Here is a 21,547-nt window from a genome sequence, read left to right as displayed (position 1 = left end):
CAGTCTGTTGTGGTCCTTGCAAAATCCTTTATCACGACTTTAGCGTGTTTCTGGGGAAATAGTAGTACATTACTCCTACTTTCCAGGGTCTTGGTGTGGGGTCTCCTTTACACCCTTAGTATTTTCTTACACTCCCAGCGACCCTCTACACACTACACTTGCCTAGGGTTCCATTCCTGGTTCACATTCCACTTTCTTAGTATATGGTTTGTGTTGCTCCTAGGCCTATTGCATTCTATTGTGTTTTACAGGGTTTGCAATACTTGCTGACTGTTTTACTTAACTGATTTGGTTAGTTGTGTATATTTTGTGTATGTTACTTACCCCGTAAGAGAGTATATCCTCTGAGATATTTCTGGCACATAGTCACTAAAATAAAGTACCTTAACTATGAGTATTGTCTTTCTTATGATATAGTACCTATATGATATAAGTGGATTTGCATGAGCTTTGCATGCCCCCTAGTTCAGGCTTGGCTGCTCTGCTATAGCTACCTCTATCAGCCTAAGCTGCTACAACACTACTACACTCTACTAATAAGGGATAACTGGACCTGGCAAAAGGTGTAAGTACCATTGGTACCCACTACAAGCCAGGCCAGCCTCCTACAGGTGGGCACAAGCGAAAAGTGAATGACAGTCGAAAGAACCAATACATAGTGATTGATGATCCAAATCCTCCCTATATAAGTATATTTGAATATACTATTTATTTCTGAATTTTGTGTCTCTACACAAGACTCAAAAGACCACTACAGCTTCCTTTAGTCAAAACCTAAAAATTGACTTTTATTTGTTTAAGCTTTATTAATACTTCCACAATTGTTTATACAGGTGTATATTACTTTTTCTTAGTTATAATCTAATGCTATTGATTTTATGCTAATGACAATTTAACCATTTTATAAAAGATACTTGTTGTCTCTTGATTAACCTTAGAGAAATTAGTATGCACTGCATTTACCATTATGTAGCTGGGCAAACTGTGTGCTGGTATTCCAGGTTCTGTGCTCCCAGCCCCCTTTTAGGCTTGGCTCCCTTGAGTTATTGGGTTGATGAGCCCACTGGGATGCACCTCTACTCTGGGAGTTGTACAGAAACCTGAAAAGAATGAGTAGCATTGCCAGCACCTTCAAATACAAAGTGTTACCTTTACTAAAGAAGGACAAATATTCTGAAACACGTCTAGAGATACACAGCAGAGGCTGCACGAATAATAGTGAATACTTAAGACTTTAAACTTTTAAAGTGAGCGTCATCATGGACTTCATTTATCACAAGGCATCTGGGCAAACTGTGTGATGGTATGCCAGGTAGTGTACTCCCTCTCACCCTTTTGATTGGCTCCTCTGAGTTAGTACGCTTGATCGCGTAGTGACTCCTGTTGTGTTTCAGTTGCACACCCAGTTCAGTAAAGCGTGCACACATATACTGCAATACCGCCAACAAAGACAAATTATAATTAGAGGGAACACTGGGTGCAAATGTTCTTTGTTGACTTTTTTTCTGCCCAATATTTATACATTTTGAGATGTCAGAGATGTTTGCAAACAGCTTCTGTTAAAATGGAGCACTAAAGCTAACTGCGTGTGATTAGCGCTAATGTTAAAAAAGCCCTTTTAGCAAGCTGTCCCTCAATCTGGAAAGAGGCGAGAAGACCTTGCACACGCTAATGTATATTGGATGGGGCCAAACAGGGCGGGCTTCAAAGGTCATTTTACATGTTCATAGTATCACTGTATGAGATAATGCGCTCAAAAGAGCAAGGATGCAAATATCTCCATCAAGGATTACAGATAACTTTTCAAGGTGGAACTGCAAAGAAAACACAATTATTTTGCCTTGGTCATGGGCAAGAAGTTAGGATAATTTGTACTTTACAAAAGTAAGTGCTTCTTTGTTTGGTGGAGATGTGATCATATTCTTGTGCATCAAGAATGCGTCTCCAAAATCATCAGGACATGCATTTGTGGGGCCTTTTAGTAAGCTGTCCATCACCCTGAGAAAAGGGCAGGAAGATGGTACATACCACTAATGTATATGGGGCGGGTCTTCTAGTCCATTTTACATACTTGTAGTTTTGAAAAGGGAGAACACAACCTCTCATCTCAGCAGCCCACTTGTAAATGTCACTATGTAAAATGACGCTTCAAAGAGCAAGGATGCAAATACCTCCATCAAGGATTACAGATAACATTTTAAGGTGGAACTGCAGAGGAAGTACACTTGCTTTGCCTTGGCCATGCATTCGGAGGGCCTTTTAGTAAACTGTCCATCACCCTGGGAAAAGGGTGGGAAGACTTTGCATACCACACATATTTTAAACTGATAGAGGCGCCATGCGGTCCCCCTCCCTGAGCTGATTTTAGCCACAGGGACCCTATCCCTCTGGTTAGGCCATATCCACCTGGCGCCCTGACCCCACCCAGGGCACCCAGTTTACACTGATGGGGACCGCAGGGGGAGACTCAAGGCCCACAGGAAACTGATAAATATGCAGCACCATGGGAGCAATATTTTATCTGTTTCCCTGCCCGCATGACACTGGGCAAGGAAATAGATGAAAACTCCGCTTCCAGCAAGTGAGCGCAGTTTGACAGCTCCCGCTTGCTGGGAGCAGAGTTAGTTTGCTGTCACAGCTCACAGGAATCGAAAGCAAACTGCTAGCTCCCAAGGGTGGGCACTTCAAGAGATAGCAGGAGCATGACCTGGAGAGTGGTGGTCCCCAGGGCCAATAATGGCTAAAGGAGGGGGGCTGCGTGGCCCCCCTTGTTTGAATAGCATGGGCCGGCCCTGGTAAGGTGGTGATCCCCAGGGTCATATGTGGCCTGGGAGGGGGTGAATGTGGCCCCCTCCCCCTTTCAAAAAAGTTATTTGGCACCAGGGAAGTTGGGCTGTAATCGTTTTCAAAATCCCTACTGGAAAATGCATGGGGAAATGAGTTTTTGGGACCCCACTCCCTTTTTCTCAGTCCCCGCTTGATGGATCAATATTCGTCAAAAGGCGCCGAAGTTACTGGCAAAACAAAAAACGCTTTTCCTATGGAAACTGGGTCCTAACTATAACTACCTACTTGCGACCACCAATATATATATATATATATATATATATATATATATATATAAAATACTAAAAGTAGCCCAAAAAATAAACTACACTGTATATGTAAATTATCAGATTTACTATATGAACAACTGAAAGACACATTTATGGTGACACGCTAATGGAAACATATAAACAAATATATAACAAATAGAATACATCTTCATCTACATAAGTTTTCATTGCATGCTCTCTGGCTCACATAATAAAACTTGCCCAACAAGCCACCCAAAAACCATCATTCTTATTTCGGAGCCCAGTTCCATCAGGATTGTCACCATGAGAAGTAGGAGTGGGCCCCAACCCTCTGCTAGTGCATAGCCCCTTCTGCATAGTGGGTTCTCGAAAACCTCCCAGCGTCCTGGTTAACACCAGAGGATATGCACACATCACTTAGAACCTGGGACCACACTTTGCCCTGCTACCCTCCTTTTAGTACCTTACATAGGCGACTGGTACAGTGTGGGGTGAGAACATTAAGGAGTTACACCACTACCCTCAGGGATCTCCCTGATGACCTATGGAGTGACTACTCTTTTGATGACTCGCAGTGCCTGGAAGCATTACTTTGGGGCTTATAGGTTCCCAGCATGGTCAGCCCGCCTGGGTGCCCCACCACACCCTGTGGTGGCTAGACTCCTCCACTACAGGGACCTTGATCACATCCTCACCCAGGCCAGAGAAAGAAGAGACATTAGAGTGGACAGTCACAAGATTATGATTTTCCTGGATTTTACGAAGGAAGTCTAAAAAACAAAGGTCTACGTTCACTGATGCTAAGCGTCAACTGTGTCAAACGACCCTACAGTACTCAATGCTGTTTCCTGCCCGACTCCGAGTGGTGATTCTGGGGTGAGGTGGGTTACAATTCTTCAGAACGTCACACGAGGTGAAGAACTGGATGGAGGTGCTTCAGGGGGCTGGGACCAGTCGAGAATTACCATGGAAAGTGTAGAGACTGAAGAGGAAAAAAAACAACATAAGTGGAAAGTGCGAGGGAGGACCCTGGCTGGTGAGAAGGCACAGAAGGAAGAACAATGGGAGGTCGAGGTGTAGCAACAATGAGTGATAAGGGACCGAGATCAACCTCCTCGATGGAAGGGGGGAACTCTGAGCTTCAGACCTATCAGGCAGTGAGAGTACCACTGGACCCTCCAATATGGAACGTCTGAACTAACACCTTGCACAGCGGATGAACTGTTCTAACTACACTTGATGCACTGTAAGAAATTTGCTTTGTTATTTAGCAGGTTATCCTACTAGGGTGCTTTAGCTGTACCTGAGTAAGCAGCATTGAGGCGATATTCTGAGCAATTGGTAACATGCAATTTTCACCTGGCATTTGCATTTAATGATGGATGGGAGGAAACGTGGCGAAGCAAGGCTCAATGGTCATAGACCCCCTTGTATTGAGATTTCCGTGGGTTCCCTCACGAATGCATGTTGGATGTTTAATTGTTTGGATGAGGGGCACAGATCTGCTTGTCCTGGGGAGTGGGGGATTTCTGGGATGTGTTGTTGGTTGATTGAATGTTTGGGATTGGTGTGTACCCTGCATGATGGTTTCTGTTTAAGCCGGAGGGATCCGTTTATCACTAGAAATACTTCCACTGCACCTAGGGGCCTTCTAAACTATCTCTATGACATGACATAGCGACCTCAGTAACATATAAAATACTGAGTTGGTATGTACAGGGATGCACACAATGCTCAAGAGACACCAAGTCTTTCATACATACATAGACGGGGAGTACAAATAACTCTTCTGCTGGAAACGCACATTAAAGCCAAAGAGGGTACAGCATTACAGCGCAGATGGAGGGTACAAGCCTACTACACCACATATTTGGCCTACACAAGGGGGGTTCTGGTTTGAATCCGCTCTGGGGTCCCTTTCCAAAACACTAGCCACCTGATAGATCCAGCGGGACACTATGTGGTATTCACAGGACAATTAGACGGCAGAGGAGACGTAATCAGCAGTGTCTATGGTCCAAACGTGGAGCACGTGGCCTTCTTTGCTGAACTGTCAAGAGTTCTGGCCCCCTACTTGACAGGCTCAGTAATTCTAGGGGGTGGTTACAACTGCATAGCAAAGATAACGCTCAATCGATCACACCTCCCCTTATGGGATTCACCAACAACCTGAGTGGCCCAAATGTTTTCTGCTTGGTAGGCAAAATGGTAACAGGTGGATTCTTGGCACCTTCACCACCTGGGCGTACAGGATTATCCCTTCTTCTCCACCCTGCATGAGCTTCATGTGCGGTTGGATACATTCCTATGCACACCTGATATTCATGAACAGGTCCTCAACACTGAATATCTTTTCCGCACTATCTCGGATCACAATCCTATATTGTTAGGGCTCAGCTGGGGGAGGGGGCACCCTAGCATTGTGTCATGAAAGCTGCGCCTGGAGGACCTAGAAGATCTGATCTTCCGGGACACAATCGGAATAATTATTTCACAATATTTGGTGGACAATACGGGGACCACCATGACCCCTCAACTGGAGTGGGATATGTTTAAAGTGGTGCTTAGAGGTCATTGTTTATCAGAGTCAGTGGGAATCAGGAAGACTGTCCGAAGCAAAGCCCAGACATCAGAGGAAACGTTACGTACCTGGGAACAGCAAAGGCCTGGACATCCGAAGATACAACCCAACATGCTCGAAGCTAAGGATAGGGTTGCTAAACACATTGAGAGCAGTGGGAATATGGTAGGGGTCATGCAGAGGGGGACCGCGCTGGGTCACTGCTTGTGTTGAGAGTGAACCCGGCAAAACAGGGCTCAGTCATTCTAGAGGTGGATACTGAGACAGAAACTGAAGTGTACCACCAGAAAGACATCAACTGTGAATTCTACGACTATTACACTACTCTCTGTAGCAGTACTAGAGAGACTTTCCCTGCTGACATAGATGCTTTTCTTGTACCTCTAACTCTCCCTAAGGTCACACCGGAGGGGGCTAAGGACCTAGGTGGGGATATCACCCTCCAGAAGGTATGAGCTGCCATGAAGTCCTTGGCCCAAAAAAAAAAAAAAACTCGGGACAGATGGCTTCACTGCAGAGTTTTACTCCACCTATGCAGAGAGCCTGGCTGTCACGTTGCCCTTTCCTCAGGATCTGCACTCTGTTGAACAAAAGGCCCACCTCCCGGCGTCACCAACTAAGAAGACTATCAGAGCACAGAGTTATGATGAAGCCAGGCGGGGGGGAAGGGAATTAGGGTAGGGAACTGCAGGGAGAGAGATCTGAAAAGAAACGGTTAGAACAAATATGCATATACTCATTCATTACAGTATAAACTCACCAATAGACTCTTGAATAAAGGCGTCTCCGTGATATCAGATTGAGACCCTTTGTGAATTGGGCATAGCCCCATCTTTGAATCATGGAACAAGAACAAACTGCAACCTCTGAACCTAGAGATGGCAAGAGCTTTGCACTATGGTCATACTCTGAATATCAATCATGTAACAACTATGCATTCATAACATAAACTTTTGATCTCAGCCTAGAAGTTCTCAAAGACTTAAATATGTATCTCACATATTATGCTTCCCAAAAAACAATGAAACTATAATTTGCTTATCTCCAAAACGTTTTCAACATTTGCTACTAAGGCCTGAAGTTTTACTCATTGAACTTGAAGCGCTTTGTTCGTTGGGCAGAAGCGCCTTGTTTGTTGTTCATGAAGCGATTTGATCGTCATACATGAAGCGCTTTGTTCATTATGCTGCCAGAGAGCGCTTTTACTTGCTTTGTCTGAAGCGCTGTGCTCGTTGTGCTAAGGGACGCTTTACTCATGTGGCCTGAAGTGTTTCGATCCTCGAGCCAAGACCGCTTTACTCATGTAACCTGAAACGCTTTGACTGTCGTGCCAAGGGCGCTTTACTCTTGTGACCTGAAGCGCTTTCCTCGTTGTACTAAGGGGCGCTTTACTCATGTGGTATGAAGCGCTTTGACCGTCGTGCCAAGGTTGCTTTACCCGTGTGGCCTAAAATACTTTTGATTGTCGTGCCAGGGGCGCTTTACTTGTGTGGACTGAAGCGCTTTGATTATCGTGCCAAAGACGCTTTACACATGTGGCCTGAAGAGCTTTGCTCGTTGTGCTAAGGGACGCTTTACTCATGTGGCCTGAAGTGTTTCGATCCTCGAGCCAAGACCGCTTTACTCATGTGACCTGAAACGCTTTGACTGTCGTGCCAAGGGCGCTTTACTCTTGTGACCTGAAGCGTTTTCCTCGTTGTACTAAGGGGCGCTTTACTCATGTGGTATGAAGCGCTTTGACCGTCGTGCCAAGGTCGCTTTACCCGTGTGGCCTAAAATACTTTTGATTGTCGTGCCAAGGGCGCTTTACACATGTGGCCTGAAACGCTTTGCTCGTTGTGCGAAGGGGGCGCTTTACTTTTGGAACTAACAACTCCCTTCAAGATTGGGCTCATCAAGACCTTACTGCTACGAGTATGACCTACTCGTATCTGAATTCACCATGGAAACAAGGATACTCCGATTTGCTGTCAATCTGTCATGCAGGAAATCTGCTCCCCCACGAGGTCTGACTGCATCGAAGTCTTCAAAATAGTGAGCAATGTGTTTGGGTGTGGCTGGGCTTTATAGGCCTCCCACACCCCAAGATGGCCGCTGCCTCTAGAAACCTGGGAATTGTAGTCCATTCATAGAGTAGCACTGATAAGTGCATCTTGTCCACTAATGTCCTGAACCTGCAGCTACATGAGCTTTACCACAGGGCAGGCGACGCTGATAACCACTTCTAGAACAAGAGGGGAAGACTAGTGGTGCGCATGAAGCGACACAAATACGCACAGCGGAGTTTCGGGCGGGACCTGGACGCGCACAGCCTTATTCCTGACACTGGCTCCCAGATTAGTAGACTTATACAAGCAGCTAGAACTAGTGGTCTACTACTGCAGTCCACTTGCAAAGCCCTGAGAGTACACCTAGTATGAGCCTACCGGCCACTATCTATCTTGAATACCGATTATAAAATCCTGAGTAGAGTTCTAGCCACCCACCTACTTCCTCACATGTCTATTCCTATTCATCGAGACCAAGTGAGGTTTATCCTAGACTGTAACACAGCACATAATATTTGCAGACTTTTCACGATATTAGAAGCCACTGCATCTACAAAAGCCGAAGCTTTAGTGTTCCCTGTTGATACAGAGAGGCCTTCGATAGTCTGGAGTGGTCATTCCTCTACAGTGTTATGGCACACTTTGGCCTGCGTCAGGGTTTCATTTCTTTGACCAGGTTACTGTACACAGACCCCTTACAGTCCCGACAGGGCACACAATCTCAGGGAGCTACAGAGTTGAGAGGGGCAGTAGGCAGGACTGCCCCCTGTCTCCCCTGTTTGCACACTGTCGCGCTACCCAGGACTGGGGATATCTATAGGGCCTTATTCACCACATCGCATTGTATGCTGACCATCTCTTGCTTTTCCTACATGAGACAAGGATGGATCTGGCAAGTGCCCGAGACCTACTGGAGCAATTTGGACCCCTATCTGGTCTCCACGTTAACAGAAGCAAATCTTGCCTATTCCTTGTGCGGACTTCCAGGACACGCTCGGAGGACCTTGGGGACATTACAATGAGAACCCCGGTGCTTACCTTATTTGGGAGTCCACATTTATCATGACCCTGTAGACCTCCTTGAAGTCAACATATGCAGGGACATTTGGGCCCTAAAAGCCAGCGCTGGCTTTTGGGGGACCCTCACGTTATCAGTAGAGGGCTAGATGACACTGCTGAAGATGATTGCCCTCCGCAGCCTCATGTACTTCTTTGTGACGTTATCAGTGTGGATACCCTGGGTTTACTTTCGGGACATAGAAAAGATCATTACGAGCTTCCTCTGGGGCTCAAGCCACAGAAGAGTGGCCTTAACAACACTCCAGGGATCAACGATGGAGGGAGGGCTTGCAGTACCAGTGTTTGAATCTTATTACTTAGCAGCACAACTACAGTGGCTCACACAATGGTTCGCGGGTAGACTTTCCAAGGGGAGAGAGGTGTCCCCTTCTACCCTGAGTCTCCAGCGCCCAGGACCAGGAAAGGTGATTCTTAGGCTTCTGTATCACTGGGCTGAGAACACCATGGAATTTCAGGTTCTGCAATGTTGCTGGACTAGAAGCCTACAGAAGACACAAATACCTATGCCTTATTCCCCCGAGATCCCTGTAAGATTCTTCGGGAACTTCAGCATGGCGGTGATTGGCAAGGTCTTGCAGAGTGGAGGGTGGCAGGCTCGACAACAATAGTGGCACTTTTTGAGGCTGATGTGTTCCTCCCCTTTAACGAGTTACACCTGAGATACAATCTACCCCAGGGACACTTCTTCCTACATAGAACAGTGACAACGGCCATACGTACACATTGGAAAACGGGTTTGGCGGAACCATCACACTCAGCGTACTGCCAATATATGGTGACTGCTTCTGGAACCTTCAGAGTACTCACTTGTCTATACTGAAGATTAAAGGGCAAATTAAGACTGTCACTGATAGGATTGAGAGCACAATGGGAGGAAGACATAGGAATGGATATTCCAGAGAAGGACTAGGGAAGCATTCTGGAGCATATGGCTAAAGCTACTGGGAACACCAAGTTCAAACTCATTAATTCTTATCTCCTGCACGGGGCATACCTCACCCCCGGCAGAATGAATCAGTACTACGCAATAACGGATGCAAAGTACCGTCAATGCAGCGAGGTGTCAGCAGAGTTCTTCCGCATGTTTTGGAGGTGTCCTCAACGGACAGATTATTGAGAAGCAATCACTAGAATGTTAGCTGAAATCACAGAGCAGAAAATCCCTTGTACCCCAGTGCACTGTCTTTTGCACAGGTTCCCCCATACTGTGAAAACTAAAGCCACAAGCAAAGTCTAGGACTTGGCTTTCTTTCTTGCAGAGAGGAAGATTGCCAGTATTTGGAGGAATCCGTGCGGTCCAAGAGTAGACACATGGAGGAGAGCGTTCATCAAGTGTGCGGCCTGAGAAGGTGCGATAGGACTCATTACCAAAAGAAGACTAGGGTCTCTTGGTGTGGCCAGGACATGGGATGCCTTAGTAAACTCATTACAACATCCTGTCCTCTCAACACCCGAAGAACCATTAGTGCTTCTCGCCCCCCTCCCCCCCCCCAGATGGTACGATCAAGAAGAGACCCCCACCCAGACTTCCATTATGGAGACAGGTGTACCTGGGGGACCATATTTTCACTGAACTACATATGGAGATTCCCTCCATGATAGTGCAAGTACATGCATTCACACAGGACTGGACAGGGGCACACACCAGGGTGGGGGGGGGGGGGCTAGTTTATAAGGGACTCTTAGCTCCTAGAGCAAGAGCAGTAGTGGTTCAATGTAAGAATGGAGTGTACCCTGACTAACGCTTGATTGATGCTTCTGCTAACAATGATTTGTGAGCTCATAAACCAGCATTGGTATTAACTGACTTTTATACAATGGCTTAATACCCCAATGGGTTATGCTGTATTGTTCATGACGAAAATGCAATAAAGTTTCTTAAAACAAACACACATCATTCTTATGCACCCCTGTGCAACAGAATGAAAAATGTACCGAGCAGTGAGCCATGCAATCTACTATTTGGAGGATGTGAGAATAATAAAAATAATCTAAATTGCCTTTCATTCGCTTGGACTTCATATGCAGAACAACCCTACTAAAAGTAGTAGAAAGCCTAAAGAATAAATCACAATGCATTTTTTAAACTGAAAGACTCATTCATATTGCATGCTAATGGAAACCTATAAACAAATACATAACAAACAGAAAACATCTTAAGCAACATAGATTTGTTACACGCTCCCTACAAAATAAAACTGTGCCAACAACAAACCAAACACAAACCATCTTCATTATGTACTCTTGTACAACAAAATGGAAAAGAAACCTACCAGTGAGCTACACAAACTACTTCAAATGAGGATATGATATCTGGCCATTAGGAAAAAAAACATCAATTTTTTTTTTTAAACAACAATGATTGGCTTTCATTCACTTTGGACATCACATGTAGCACAATCCTACTAAAAGTAGTAAGGAAGCTCAAAAAATAACCTAGACAGCGTATGTAAAGTGTCAGAATTACTACATGAATAACTAATAGACACATTTATGGCCACATGATTGTGTATATCAATAAACAAATACATAACAAGTACAATACTTAAAAAGAAAGAAATCATGTTAAATCTGATTGCCACTCTGTAGATACATTTAGCATTCCCAAAGATAGGAATGCCTCAGATGTTACCGCCCAAATAACTTTCCACCCGTTTGACGAATTACCACAAAACTTTCCAGACCTATAGAATTTTGTACATTTTGAGATGATGTACATTTTTGTGGTGAATCGTTAAGGGGGGTGCAAAGATAAAAGGGGGTCTCAAACAGTTTTTCCACCAATGCATTTGTACTGACAAAGTGCGAAAATTAATGAATGAATTTACATGAAATTAGGCAGGATTATACATTATAGTGCAGAGATGATGCTTTTTGCATACTGCTGTTAAGTAGTGCAATTATTTTTTTTAAGTTATAAGGCATTTAAACTTAGTGACATCTGTCACTGTGATACTTTTGCAGATGTTTACTACATTTTGTGAAACTACAGCCGAGCATGGACATAAACTTATTTAAAAATATATATAAAAAATATAAATAATTTTCCCTACCTATTACCACTTTTGTAAAGTGGTAATAGGTAGGGACCTACTATTACCTATACTTAAGGCCTTAACACTGAACACAGCCAAAGTGTAGTAAAAAGAATATGGTTGCCTTTTCAGTCTCAAAAAACAGCCATTACCCAATTAGATACTGGCTTGTCATCGCCATGTACCAAGGTATACTGCAAAGTTATTGCAGCATACCATAGTAAAAATTATAACTAAGGCCTAGCTGTATTCCTGGATTGCAGTACTCTTCCGTCAAGCATGGTATTGCTTGGGCAATGTAATACTTTGGTCAGACTTACAAAGGAACTCAAAGCCACCGTGCGTAGCCCTGCGTTGAATGGTAAATCTGGAGAATTGCAAGGTAGCACAATTTGCTGTTCTGTGTTACTCTTCACACCATAACCTACTCTGCGGCTAAATTTCACATACATCCATTTACCACAGCACTGTAGCCACTCCACTATACGCTATTCTATGCTACGTCACTCCACTCTAGACTATTACACTGTATGCAACGCCACTGCATGCAACTCTAGTCTGAGTCACTCCACTGTACACCACTCCACTCTACTCTAATCTACGTCAATCTATTGTATGCTACTCTATTCCACTGTATGTCCCTCTACTCTACAACACTTCACTGTATGCAATTCGACTGTATGCAACTCCACTATATGCCACTCCAGTGTATGGCACTCCACCATACACCACTTCATTCTACGCAATTTCAATGGTGTTCCACTTCAATGTATGCCACTCCACTGCATGATTTTACACTCTATCCCACACAACTGTACGCCACTCATCTACACCACTCCATTATACCCCACTCCACTGTATGCTACACCATTATACACCACTACGGTGTACGCCACTCCACTCTATACCGCTCTACTGTGTGACACTCTCCTCCACTCTATATAACTTCACGCTATACAGGTCTACCACACTTCATGGCACGCCACAACATTCTACTCCACTATATCCCCGTCCACTCCACTGTCCAACTCTATACTCCACTCTATGTCTGTACTCTCCAATGTACAACTGTCAATCTAGAGTGTCGCTGGTGTTGCAGGGTGCTCCTTACTAGAGTAGCTCTCCACCTAAAATTGGGAACTTCACAGAGTTCTCCTTTGTTTTTTGCATAATTTATGCGTCACTCTAACCCTGAAAGGGCCTTGGTTTGACTTATACTGGGTGCTCCCTTGTGTCTGGACAAAGCTATACCCCTCTGAAGAGCTCTAATGAGAGCGAAACACATGTAAGGGGTTGCTTTAGTCATTCCAGGTTGGCTTGGACGGTATTTGACCAGTCCAAAGCTGTAATACTGTGCCTGGAGTGGTAAACGGCTTTTGTCATTTTACAGCTTGGTGAGGATGACACTGTGTCAATCCTATGCTTAAAGATTTTGCTGTACAAATGGCAAAAGACTTTGTCACTATCTATCTCGGCGAGAATAGCACTGTGCTGATCCTATGCTTAAAAACTTTGCTAGATAAGCAGACATTTGAGGTGAGCAAATCTAGAGTGTCGCTGGTGTTGCAGGGTGCTCCTTACTAGAGCAGCTCTCCACCTAAAATCGGGAACTTCCCAGAGTTCTCCTTTGTTTTTTGCATATATATATATATATATATATATATTAACCTATTTTCTTATCTGAAAAAGATCAGTGTAAAAGTTCAAAGTTCCTTATTAAATCATTAGATTTTCTTACCTTGTAGATTGCTTCTTTGCGTTCCGTGGATAATGAGATTCCAGTCGGATTTCCTCCATTTGGAATAGTGTAGAGGAACTTAGGGGTTTTTGGATCCCCCGGTGTCCACCTGGAAAGTATATCTTTCAGACTTTGAGGAATAATGCCATGGTTGTCAGCTGGAACTTTAACGATGTTACACCTCAGAGGTCTTAGCTGTTGGAAAAGTTAATGGGACAAACATACTTATTAAAATTAACTCCAAGTATTGATTTTCCATCAGTCATCAATATTGCAAAATCAACTTTTTTCATTTTTGTCTATTTGATAATGCTAACCTATTTAACCACAGAAATGTTTATGCTAGAATTTGTCAGAGGGTAAAAGGCAGCCTTGCACTTTACCTCCCAAAATCTAGCAGTAAAATACAATTTAGCAAGGTTACATTTTAATTATTTTGAACTTTTTTGTAAAAAAAAAAAAAAAAAATCTTACTTTGGAAGTGAAAGCCAGCTGGCCCTGGGAGGTTTATATTGTTCGATGATAACAGGGGGCCAATTAAAAAAATTTAGTTGCACACGCACACACAGATTGCTTGATTCAAAAGTAAGAGGGATCACAAAGGGAAAATCTGAACTTTGAATTTAATTTACCCACAATTAATAGTACCCCATTATGGTAAGCTCAGGTAAACGCTCCACCAGAAGCAAAGAATGCTTGTACCATGAAAAGGATGCACTGGATGTACAAGAGCTGGTGGGCACTTAAACCCTTCTGAGAGCTACTGTGACCATCAAATGAGAGATTATTCCAATCAAGAGCAGGAATACAATTCTTTCCACGGTGGGAATGGGAAAAGAATGCCTATGACGCCGGTGGGGGCATTTGGTAAACGGTTGTTTTTCTAAGAAAAAACACCAGTGGAAGGCTTCTTTGTAGTTTCATAACAGGGAATTTTAAAAACCTAACAAAGTGTGCTTTGTAATCCACTTATAAATTATTGTACTATGTGAATCTGCATACATTAAAGGCAGTATTCCTGATGGTGCAGATTAACGTTTTTTTAATTGAGCAAGGGAATTTTGAGTTTTTTGCATGGTTCAGAGAAAGAATGAATTGAGGGACATACGCTTGGGAAGTTTGACATGGGATAATCTCAAGGTTCCCTAATCTCACCATTTAAGAATGCTATAATAATTACTGGAGAACTACTGCTGTTTCATGCATATATATTTTTCAGTTGCAAGGCCAGAGTGCGAGGCCAGCAACTGAGCAGATATCAGGCATTCGGTTGCATTATGCAGAGAAGGCCTGAGAGAAGTTGGAGTTATTTAGTTAAGATGAGAGGGGTGTTTCAGATGTAATGATTCTGGTTTGGGGAGGAGATTACAGTCATGTGAAGAGTAGTGGAAGGTAATGACTTGAACTCCAGCAGTACGTGGCACAACAGTTCTACATCTGACTTCACATATGGGACATCTATGCAAAAACAGGAATGTGGATGGGCTGCCTCACATTCTCCGCTGTCACCTTGCACAATACACATATCCCATCAGTGGACTAGCATAGGCCCCCGCAGACCCCCTCAGCAAAAGTGGTAGGTGGTTGGCTGGGTGGAGGGATGCCTCCATGTACTTTGCATGCGGGCCCCTCAAGTTTCGTTACGTCATTGAATTCTATACTCATCAGCCAACCTTTGAAAACATATTCTATATGCTCTACTCTATAACCCCAGTTACTCTGGCATTGATTCAGTCAAACCACCCTCTCTCCACCTCTGCCAATGCTTGCCTCTGATCGGATCAAAAAGGACACCCTTCTCTTTTCACGCGGCTTATTCCATGTATACCATATTTCCAAACCCAGTCACCTTGCTCCAACGTAACATTTCTGCCCTCTCTCTTCTCCTCTATGATACCATCTCAGTGTTACTCCTTCAACACCTACACCACCCTTTTGCCCTTCTGTCCTTTTGCATGTCTTCACACCTCCTTTTTTCCATAATACTTTGCCGTGCTTTCCCCCAATAACATCTTCCTCCCTCTAACCCCACCCAATATTTCGACAACTGCAGATTAGATCAACATAAACTTTATTCTCTGTTTAAACAATGTAATGTACTTCAAATAAGGTTACTCATAAGCCACATTTTTTTTTAACAGTTGTCAAAACGTTATTTCGCCCTAGCTCAGTGGCCTAAATAAGCTATACAGGGAGTTGGCAAACCATTACGTTCTCGGCACACTGCCCAAAGGGAGCGCTCTCGCTCCATCCGTGTGCTTCACCCCACCCCCCCAAAGTCAGGGATGGAAGGGGAAGCCCTTCCCATTCCACACCCGACCCCCCTCTACCCCCCCATAATGACGTCAGCGCGCGATCGCGCGCTGACCTCATTATGGGGTTCTCGCCGCACAGGAAGCCAGTTGCTTCCTGTGCGGCGAGAGAAGAAGAGGTGAGTTCCTCTTCCCGGTGGGTGGGGGGTTTGGCCCAAAGAGGCACCGGGGGAAAGGAAAGGCTTTTCCTTTCCCCCGGTGTCTCTTTGAGCATTCCTGCTGCCCGATCGCATTGCGATCAGGCAGCAGGAATGCCCACTAGACACCAGGGATTTTTTTATTTATTATTTGTTTAGTGATTTTGACTTGCGGGGAGCGGCCCCTTGGGCAAGGGTCGCTCCCCTTCTGGGGGCAATTAGTTACGGCCATTTCTGCCCCACTTGGGGGCAGATTGGCCTACTTTTTAGGCAGATCTGGCCCCAAGGGGGGCAGAAAACACTGGATCACCAGGGATGTTTATTTATTTGTGTATTTATGTGGTGGGGGTGCCCCCCTGGGCAAGGGGCGCCCCCCCCAAGGGGGCATAGAACTGTTGGCCTTTTCTGCCCCCCTTGGGGGCAGATCAGCCTATTTGTTTTTAGGTCCATCTGCCCCCAAGGGGGGCAGAAGCCACTTAGGCACCAGGGATTGTGTGTGGAGTGGATGGGGGGGCAGACCCTTGGGCAAGGGTCGCTCCCCTTTGGGGAGCATGTCTTTTAGGGCCATTTCTGCCCCCCTTGGGGGCAGATCAGCCTATTATTTTTAGGCTGATCTGCCCCAAGGGCGGCAGAAACCACTAGAACGTCAGGGATTTTTTTTAATGTGTTTATTTTTGTGGGGGGGTGTCCCCTTGGGCACGGGGCATTGTCCTCTTGCCCATTTCTGACCCCCCCGGGGGCAGATGGGCCAATTTTTTAGGCCCAACTGCCCCCAAGGGGGGCAGAAGCCACTTAGACACCAGGGATAGTGTGTGTGTGTGTTAGTGGATGGGGGGGCCATGGGCAAGGGTCGCCCCCCACTTTGGGGGCACATGTACTGAGGCCATTTCTGCACCCCTTGGAGAGAGATCAGCCTAAACGCCAGGGATTTTTTTAATTTGTTTATTTTTGTGGGGGGGCGTCCCCTTGGTCACGGGGCGCCCCCCCCCAAAGGGGGCATTGACCTGCTGGCCATTTCTGCCCCCCGGGGGCAGATGGGTCTATTTTTTTAGGCCCACCTGCCCCCAAGGGGGGCAGAAGCCACTAGAACGCCAGGGATTTTTTTTATTTGTTTATTTTTGTGGGGGGCGTCCCCTTGGGCACGGGGCGCACCCCCAAGGGGGGCATTGACCTGTTGGCCATTTCTGCCCCCCCTCGTGCAAAATCCAACCAGTATGTGTGGTAAAAATGACAAAACCTGCTCCGCTGTAATCAGGCGTCGCAGCACACCTGTGACACGCTAGGTGCCTCAGGTGGGACCCCGATGATGAAGCATGCCACCAACTTGGTTGGTGGGTGAGGGGTCTTTTTCACATAACCTAAGTGCGTTTCTTTTCAAAATTTTAGTGTTTGGCACATCATGGACGTATGTGGACACATCAAAACGATATATTACAAAACTACCTGTGTTTGGGGGGAGAGGGCACCTATGTTTTTGGTCCTGGGTGCGGCCTTCATCTAGGAAAACCTACCAAACCCAGACATTTTTTTTAAACTAGACACCCCAAGGAGTCCAGGGAGGTGTGGCTTGCGTGGATCCCCCAACATTTTCTTACCCAGACTCCTCTGTAAACCTCAAAATTTGCTTAAAAAAAGCATATTTTCCTGACTTTTCTTCGTAGAATCACCACTCCAGCACAAAATTCCTACTCCCCAGTGTTCCCCTCAGTCTCCCAGGTTAAATGACACCTCACTTATGTGGGTCCCCAAAGCAGAGTCAGTCTAAAGATGTATAAAAGAATATGTCCTTATAAACTCGCTGTGCTATCCCCTCTATCTCTACAAGTTTTGGGCCTTATTCTGTTGCAGACACCTGGCCCACCCACACAAGTGAGGTATCATTTTTATCGGGAGACTTGGGGGAGCACTGGGTGGAAGGAAATTTGTGGCTCCTCTCAGATTCCAGAACTTTCTGTCACCGAAATGTGAGGAAAATGCGTTTTTTTAGCCAAAATTTGAGGTTTGCAAAGGATTCTAGGTAACAGAACCTGGTCAGAGCCCCACAAGTCACCCCATCTTGGATTCCCCTAGGTCTCTAGTTTTCAAAAATGCACAGGTTTGGTAGGTTTCCCTAGGTGCCGGCTGAGCTAGAGGCCAAAATCTACGGGTAGGCACTTTGCAAAAAACAGCTCTGTTTTCTGTGATGTGTCCACGTTGTGTTTTGGGGCATATCCTGTCGCGGGCGCTAGGCCTACCCACACAAGTGAGGTACCATTTTTATCGGGAGACTTGGGGGAACGCTGGGTGGAAGGAAATTTGTGGCTCCTCTCAGATTCCAGAACTTTCTGTCACCGAAATGTGAGGAAAATGCATTTTTTAGCCAAAAATTGAGGTTTGCTAAGGATTCTGGGTAACAGAACCTGGTCAGAGCCCCACAAGTCACCCCATCTTGGATTCCCCTAGGTCTCTAGTTTTCAAAAATGCACAGGTTTGGTAGGTTTCCCTAGGTGCCGGCTGAGCTAGAGGCCGAAATCTACGGGTAGGCACTTTGCAAAAAACAGCTCTGTTTTCTGTGATGTGTCCACGTTGTGTTTTGGGGCATATCCTGTCGCGGGCGCTAGGCCTACCCACACAAGTGAGGTACCATTTTTATCGGGAGACTTGGGGGAGCGCTGGATGGAAGGAAATTTGTGGCTCCTCTCAGATTCTAGAACTTTCTGTCACCGAAATGTGAGGAAAATGCGTTTTTTAGCCAAAAATTGAGGTTTGCAAAGGATTCTGGGTAACAGAACCCGGTCAGAGCCCCACAAGTCACCCCATCTTGGATTCCCCTAGGTCTCTAGTTTTCAAAAATGCACAGGTTTGGTAGGTTTCCCTAAGTGCCGGCTGAGCTAGAGGCCAAAATCTACAGGTGGGCACTTTGCAAAAAACAGCTCTGTTTTCTTTTAAAAAAATGGGATGTGTCCACGTTGTGTTTTGGGGTGTCTCCAGTCGCGGCCGCTAGGCCTACCCACATAAGTAAGGTATCATTTTTATCGGGAGACTTGGGGGAGCGCTGGATGGAAGGAAATTTGTGGCTCCTCTCAGATTCCAGAACTTTCTGTCACCAAAATGTGAGGAAAATGCGTTTCTTTAGCCAAAAATTGAGGTTTGCAAAGGATTCTGGGTAACAGAACCCGGTCAGAGCCCCACAAGTCACCCCATCTTGGATTCCCCTAGGTCTCTAGTTTTAAAAAATGCACAGGTTTGGTAGGTTTCCCTAGGTGCCGGCTGAGCTAGAGGCCAAAATCTATGGGTAGGCACTTTGCAAAAAACAGCTCTGTTTTCTGTGATGTGTCCACGTTGTGTTTTGGGGCATATCCTGTGGCGGGCGCTAGGCCTACCCACACAAGTGAGGTACCATTTTTATCGGGAGACTTGGGGAAGCGCTGGATGGAAGGAAATTTGTGGCTCCTCTCAGATTCCAGAACTTTCTGTCACCGAAATGTGAGGAAAATGCGTTTTTTTAGCCAAAAATTTAGGTTTGCAAAGGATTCTGGGTAACAGAACCTGGTCAGAGCCCCACATGTCACCCCATCTTGGATTCCCCTAGGTCTCTAGTTTTCAAAAATGCACAGGTTTGGTAGGTTTCCCTAGGTGCCGGCTGAGCTAGAGGCCAAAATCTACAGGTAGGCACTTTGCAAAAAACAGCTCTGTTTTCTTAAAAAAAAATGGGATGTGTCCACGTTGTGTTTTGGGGTGTCTCCTGTCGCGGCCGCTAGGCCTACCCACACAAGTGAGGTATCATTTTTATCGGGAGACTTGGGGGAACGCTGGGTGGAAGGAAATTTGTGGCTCCTCTCAGATTCCAGAACTTACGGTCACCGAAATGTGAGGAAAATGTGTTTTTTTAGCCAAAAATTGAGGTTTGCAAAGGATTCTGGGTAACAGAACCTGGTCAGAGCCCCACAAGTCACCCCATCTTGGATTCCCCTAGGTCTCTAGTTTTTAAAAATGCACAGGTTTGGTAGGTTTCCCTAGGTGCCAGCTGAGCTAGAGGCCAAAATCTACAGGTAGGCACTTTGCAAAAAACAGCTCTGTTTTCTGTGATGTGTCCACGTTGTGTTTTGGGGCATATCCTGTCGCGGGCGCTAGGCCTACCCACACAAGTGAGGTACCATTTTTATCGGGAGACTTGGGGGAGCACTGGATGGAAGGAAATTTGTGGCTCCTCTCAGATTCCAGAACTTTCTGTCACCGAAATGTGAGGAAAATGCATTTTTTTAGCCAAAAATTGAGGTTTGCAAATGATTCTTGGTTAACAGAACCTGGTCAGAGCCCCACAAGTCAACCCATCTTGGATTCCCCTAGGTCTCTAGTTTTCAAAAATGCACAGGTTTGGTAGGTTTCCCTAGGTACCGGCTGAGCTAGAGGCCAAAATCTACAGGTAGGCACTTTGCAAAAAAACAGCTTTGTTTTCTGTGATGTGTCCACGTTGTGTTTTGGGGCATATCCTGTCGCGGGCGCTAGGCCTACCCACACAAGTGAGGTACCATTTTTATCGGGAGACTTGGGGGAGTGCTGGATGGAAGGAAATTTGTGGCTCCTCTCAGATTCCAGAACTTTCTGTCACCGAAATGTGAGGAAAATGCATTTTTTTTAGCCAAAAATTGAGGTTTGCAAAGGATTCTGGGTAACAGAACCTGGTCAGAGCCCCACAAGTCACCCCATCTTGGATTTCCCTAGGTCTCTAGTTTTAAAAAATGCACAGGTTTGGTAGGTTTCCCTAGGTGCCGGCTGAGCTAGAGGCCAAAACCTACAGGTAGGCACTTTGCAAAAAACAGCTCCGTTTTCTGTGATGTGTCCACGTTGTGTTTTGGGGCATATCATGTCGCGGGCGCTAGGCCTACCCACACAAGTGAGGTACCATTTTTATCGGGAGACTTGGGGGAGCGCTGGATGGAAGGAAATTTGTGGCTCCTCTCAGATTCCAGAACTTTCCGTCACCAAAATGTGAGGAAAATGCGTTTTTTTTGCCAAAAATTGAGGTTTGCAAAGGATTCTGGGTAACAGAATCTGGTCAGAGCCCCACAAGTCACCCCATCTTGGATTCCCCTAGGTCTCTAGTTTTCAAAAATGCACAGGTTTGGTAGGTTTCCCTAGGTGCCGGCTGAGCTAGAGGCCAAAATCTACAGGTAGGCACTTTGCAAAAAACAGCTCTGTTTTCTGTGATGTGTCCACGTTGTGTTTTGGGGCATGTCCTGTTGCGGGCGTTAGGCCTACCCACACAAGTGAGGTATCATTTTTATCGGGAGACTTGGGGGAAACATAGAATAGCAAAACAATTGTTATTGCCCCTTGTCTTTCTCTACATTTTTCCCTTCCAAATGTAAGACAGTGTGTAAAAAAGACGTCTATTTGAGAAATGCCCTGTAATTCACATGCTAGTATGGGCACCCCGGAATTCAGAGATGTGCAAATAACCACTGGATCTCAACACCTTATCTTGTGCCCATTTTGGAAATACAAAGGTTTTCTTGATAGCTATTTTTTACTCTTTATATTTCAGCAAATGAATTGC

The 21,547-nt window shown here is 45.4% G+C and overlaps 1 protein-coding gene across 1 annotated transcript in view; it reads right to left on the bottom strand.

Moving 5' to 3' along the window:
• AADAT (aminoadipate aminotransferase) overlaps positions 1–21,547 on the bottom strand; it is a 378,880-nt gene that overhangs the window by 190,929 nt on the left and 166,404 nt on the right. Inside the window, exon 6 of the mRNA XM_069244307.1 lies at positions 13,560–13,754. Coding sequence (XP_069100408.1) covers positions 13,560–13,754 — 195 coding nt within the window. The remainder of the gene's footprint in view (positions 1–13,559; positions 13,755–21,547) is intronic.

Source organism: Pleurodeles waltl, chromosome 1_2 (genome assembly GCF_031143425.1).
Source record: "Pleurodeles waltl isolate 20211129_DDA chromosome 1_2, aPleWal1.hap1.20221129, whole genome shotgun sequence".
Lineage (NCBI taxonomy): Eukaryota > Metazoa > Chordata > Amphibia > Caudata > Salamandridae > Pleurodeles > Pleurodeles waltl.
This window is presented reverse-complemented; position numbering and strand designations above follow the sequence as displayed.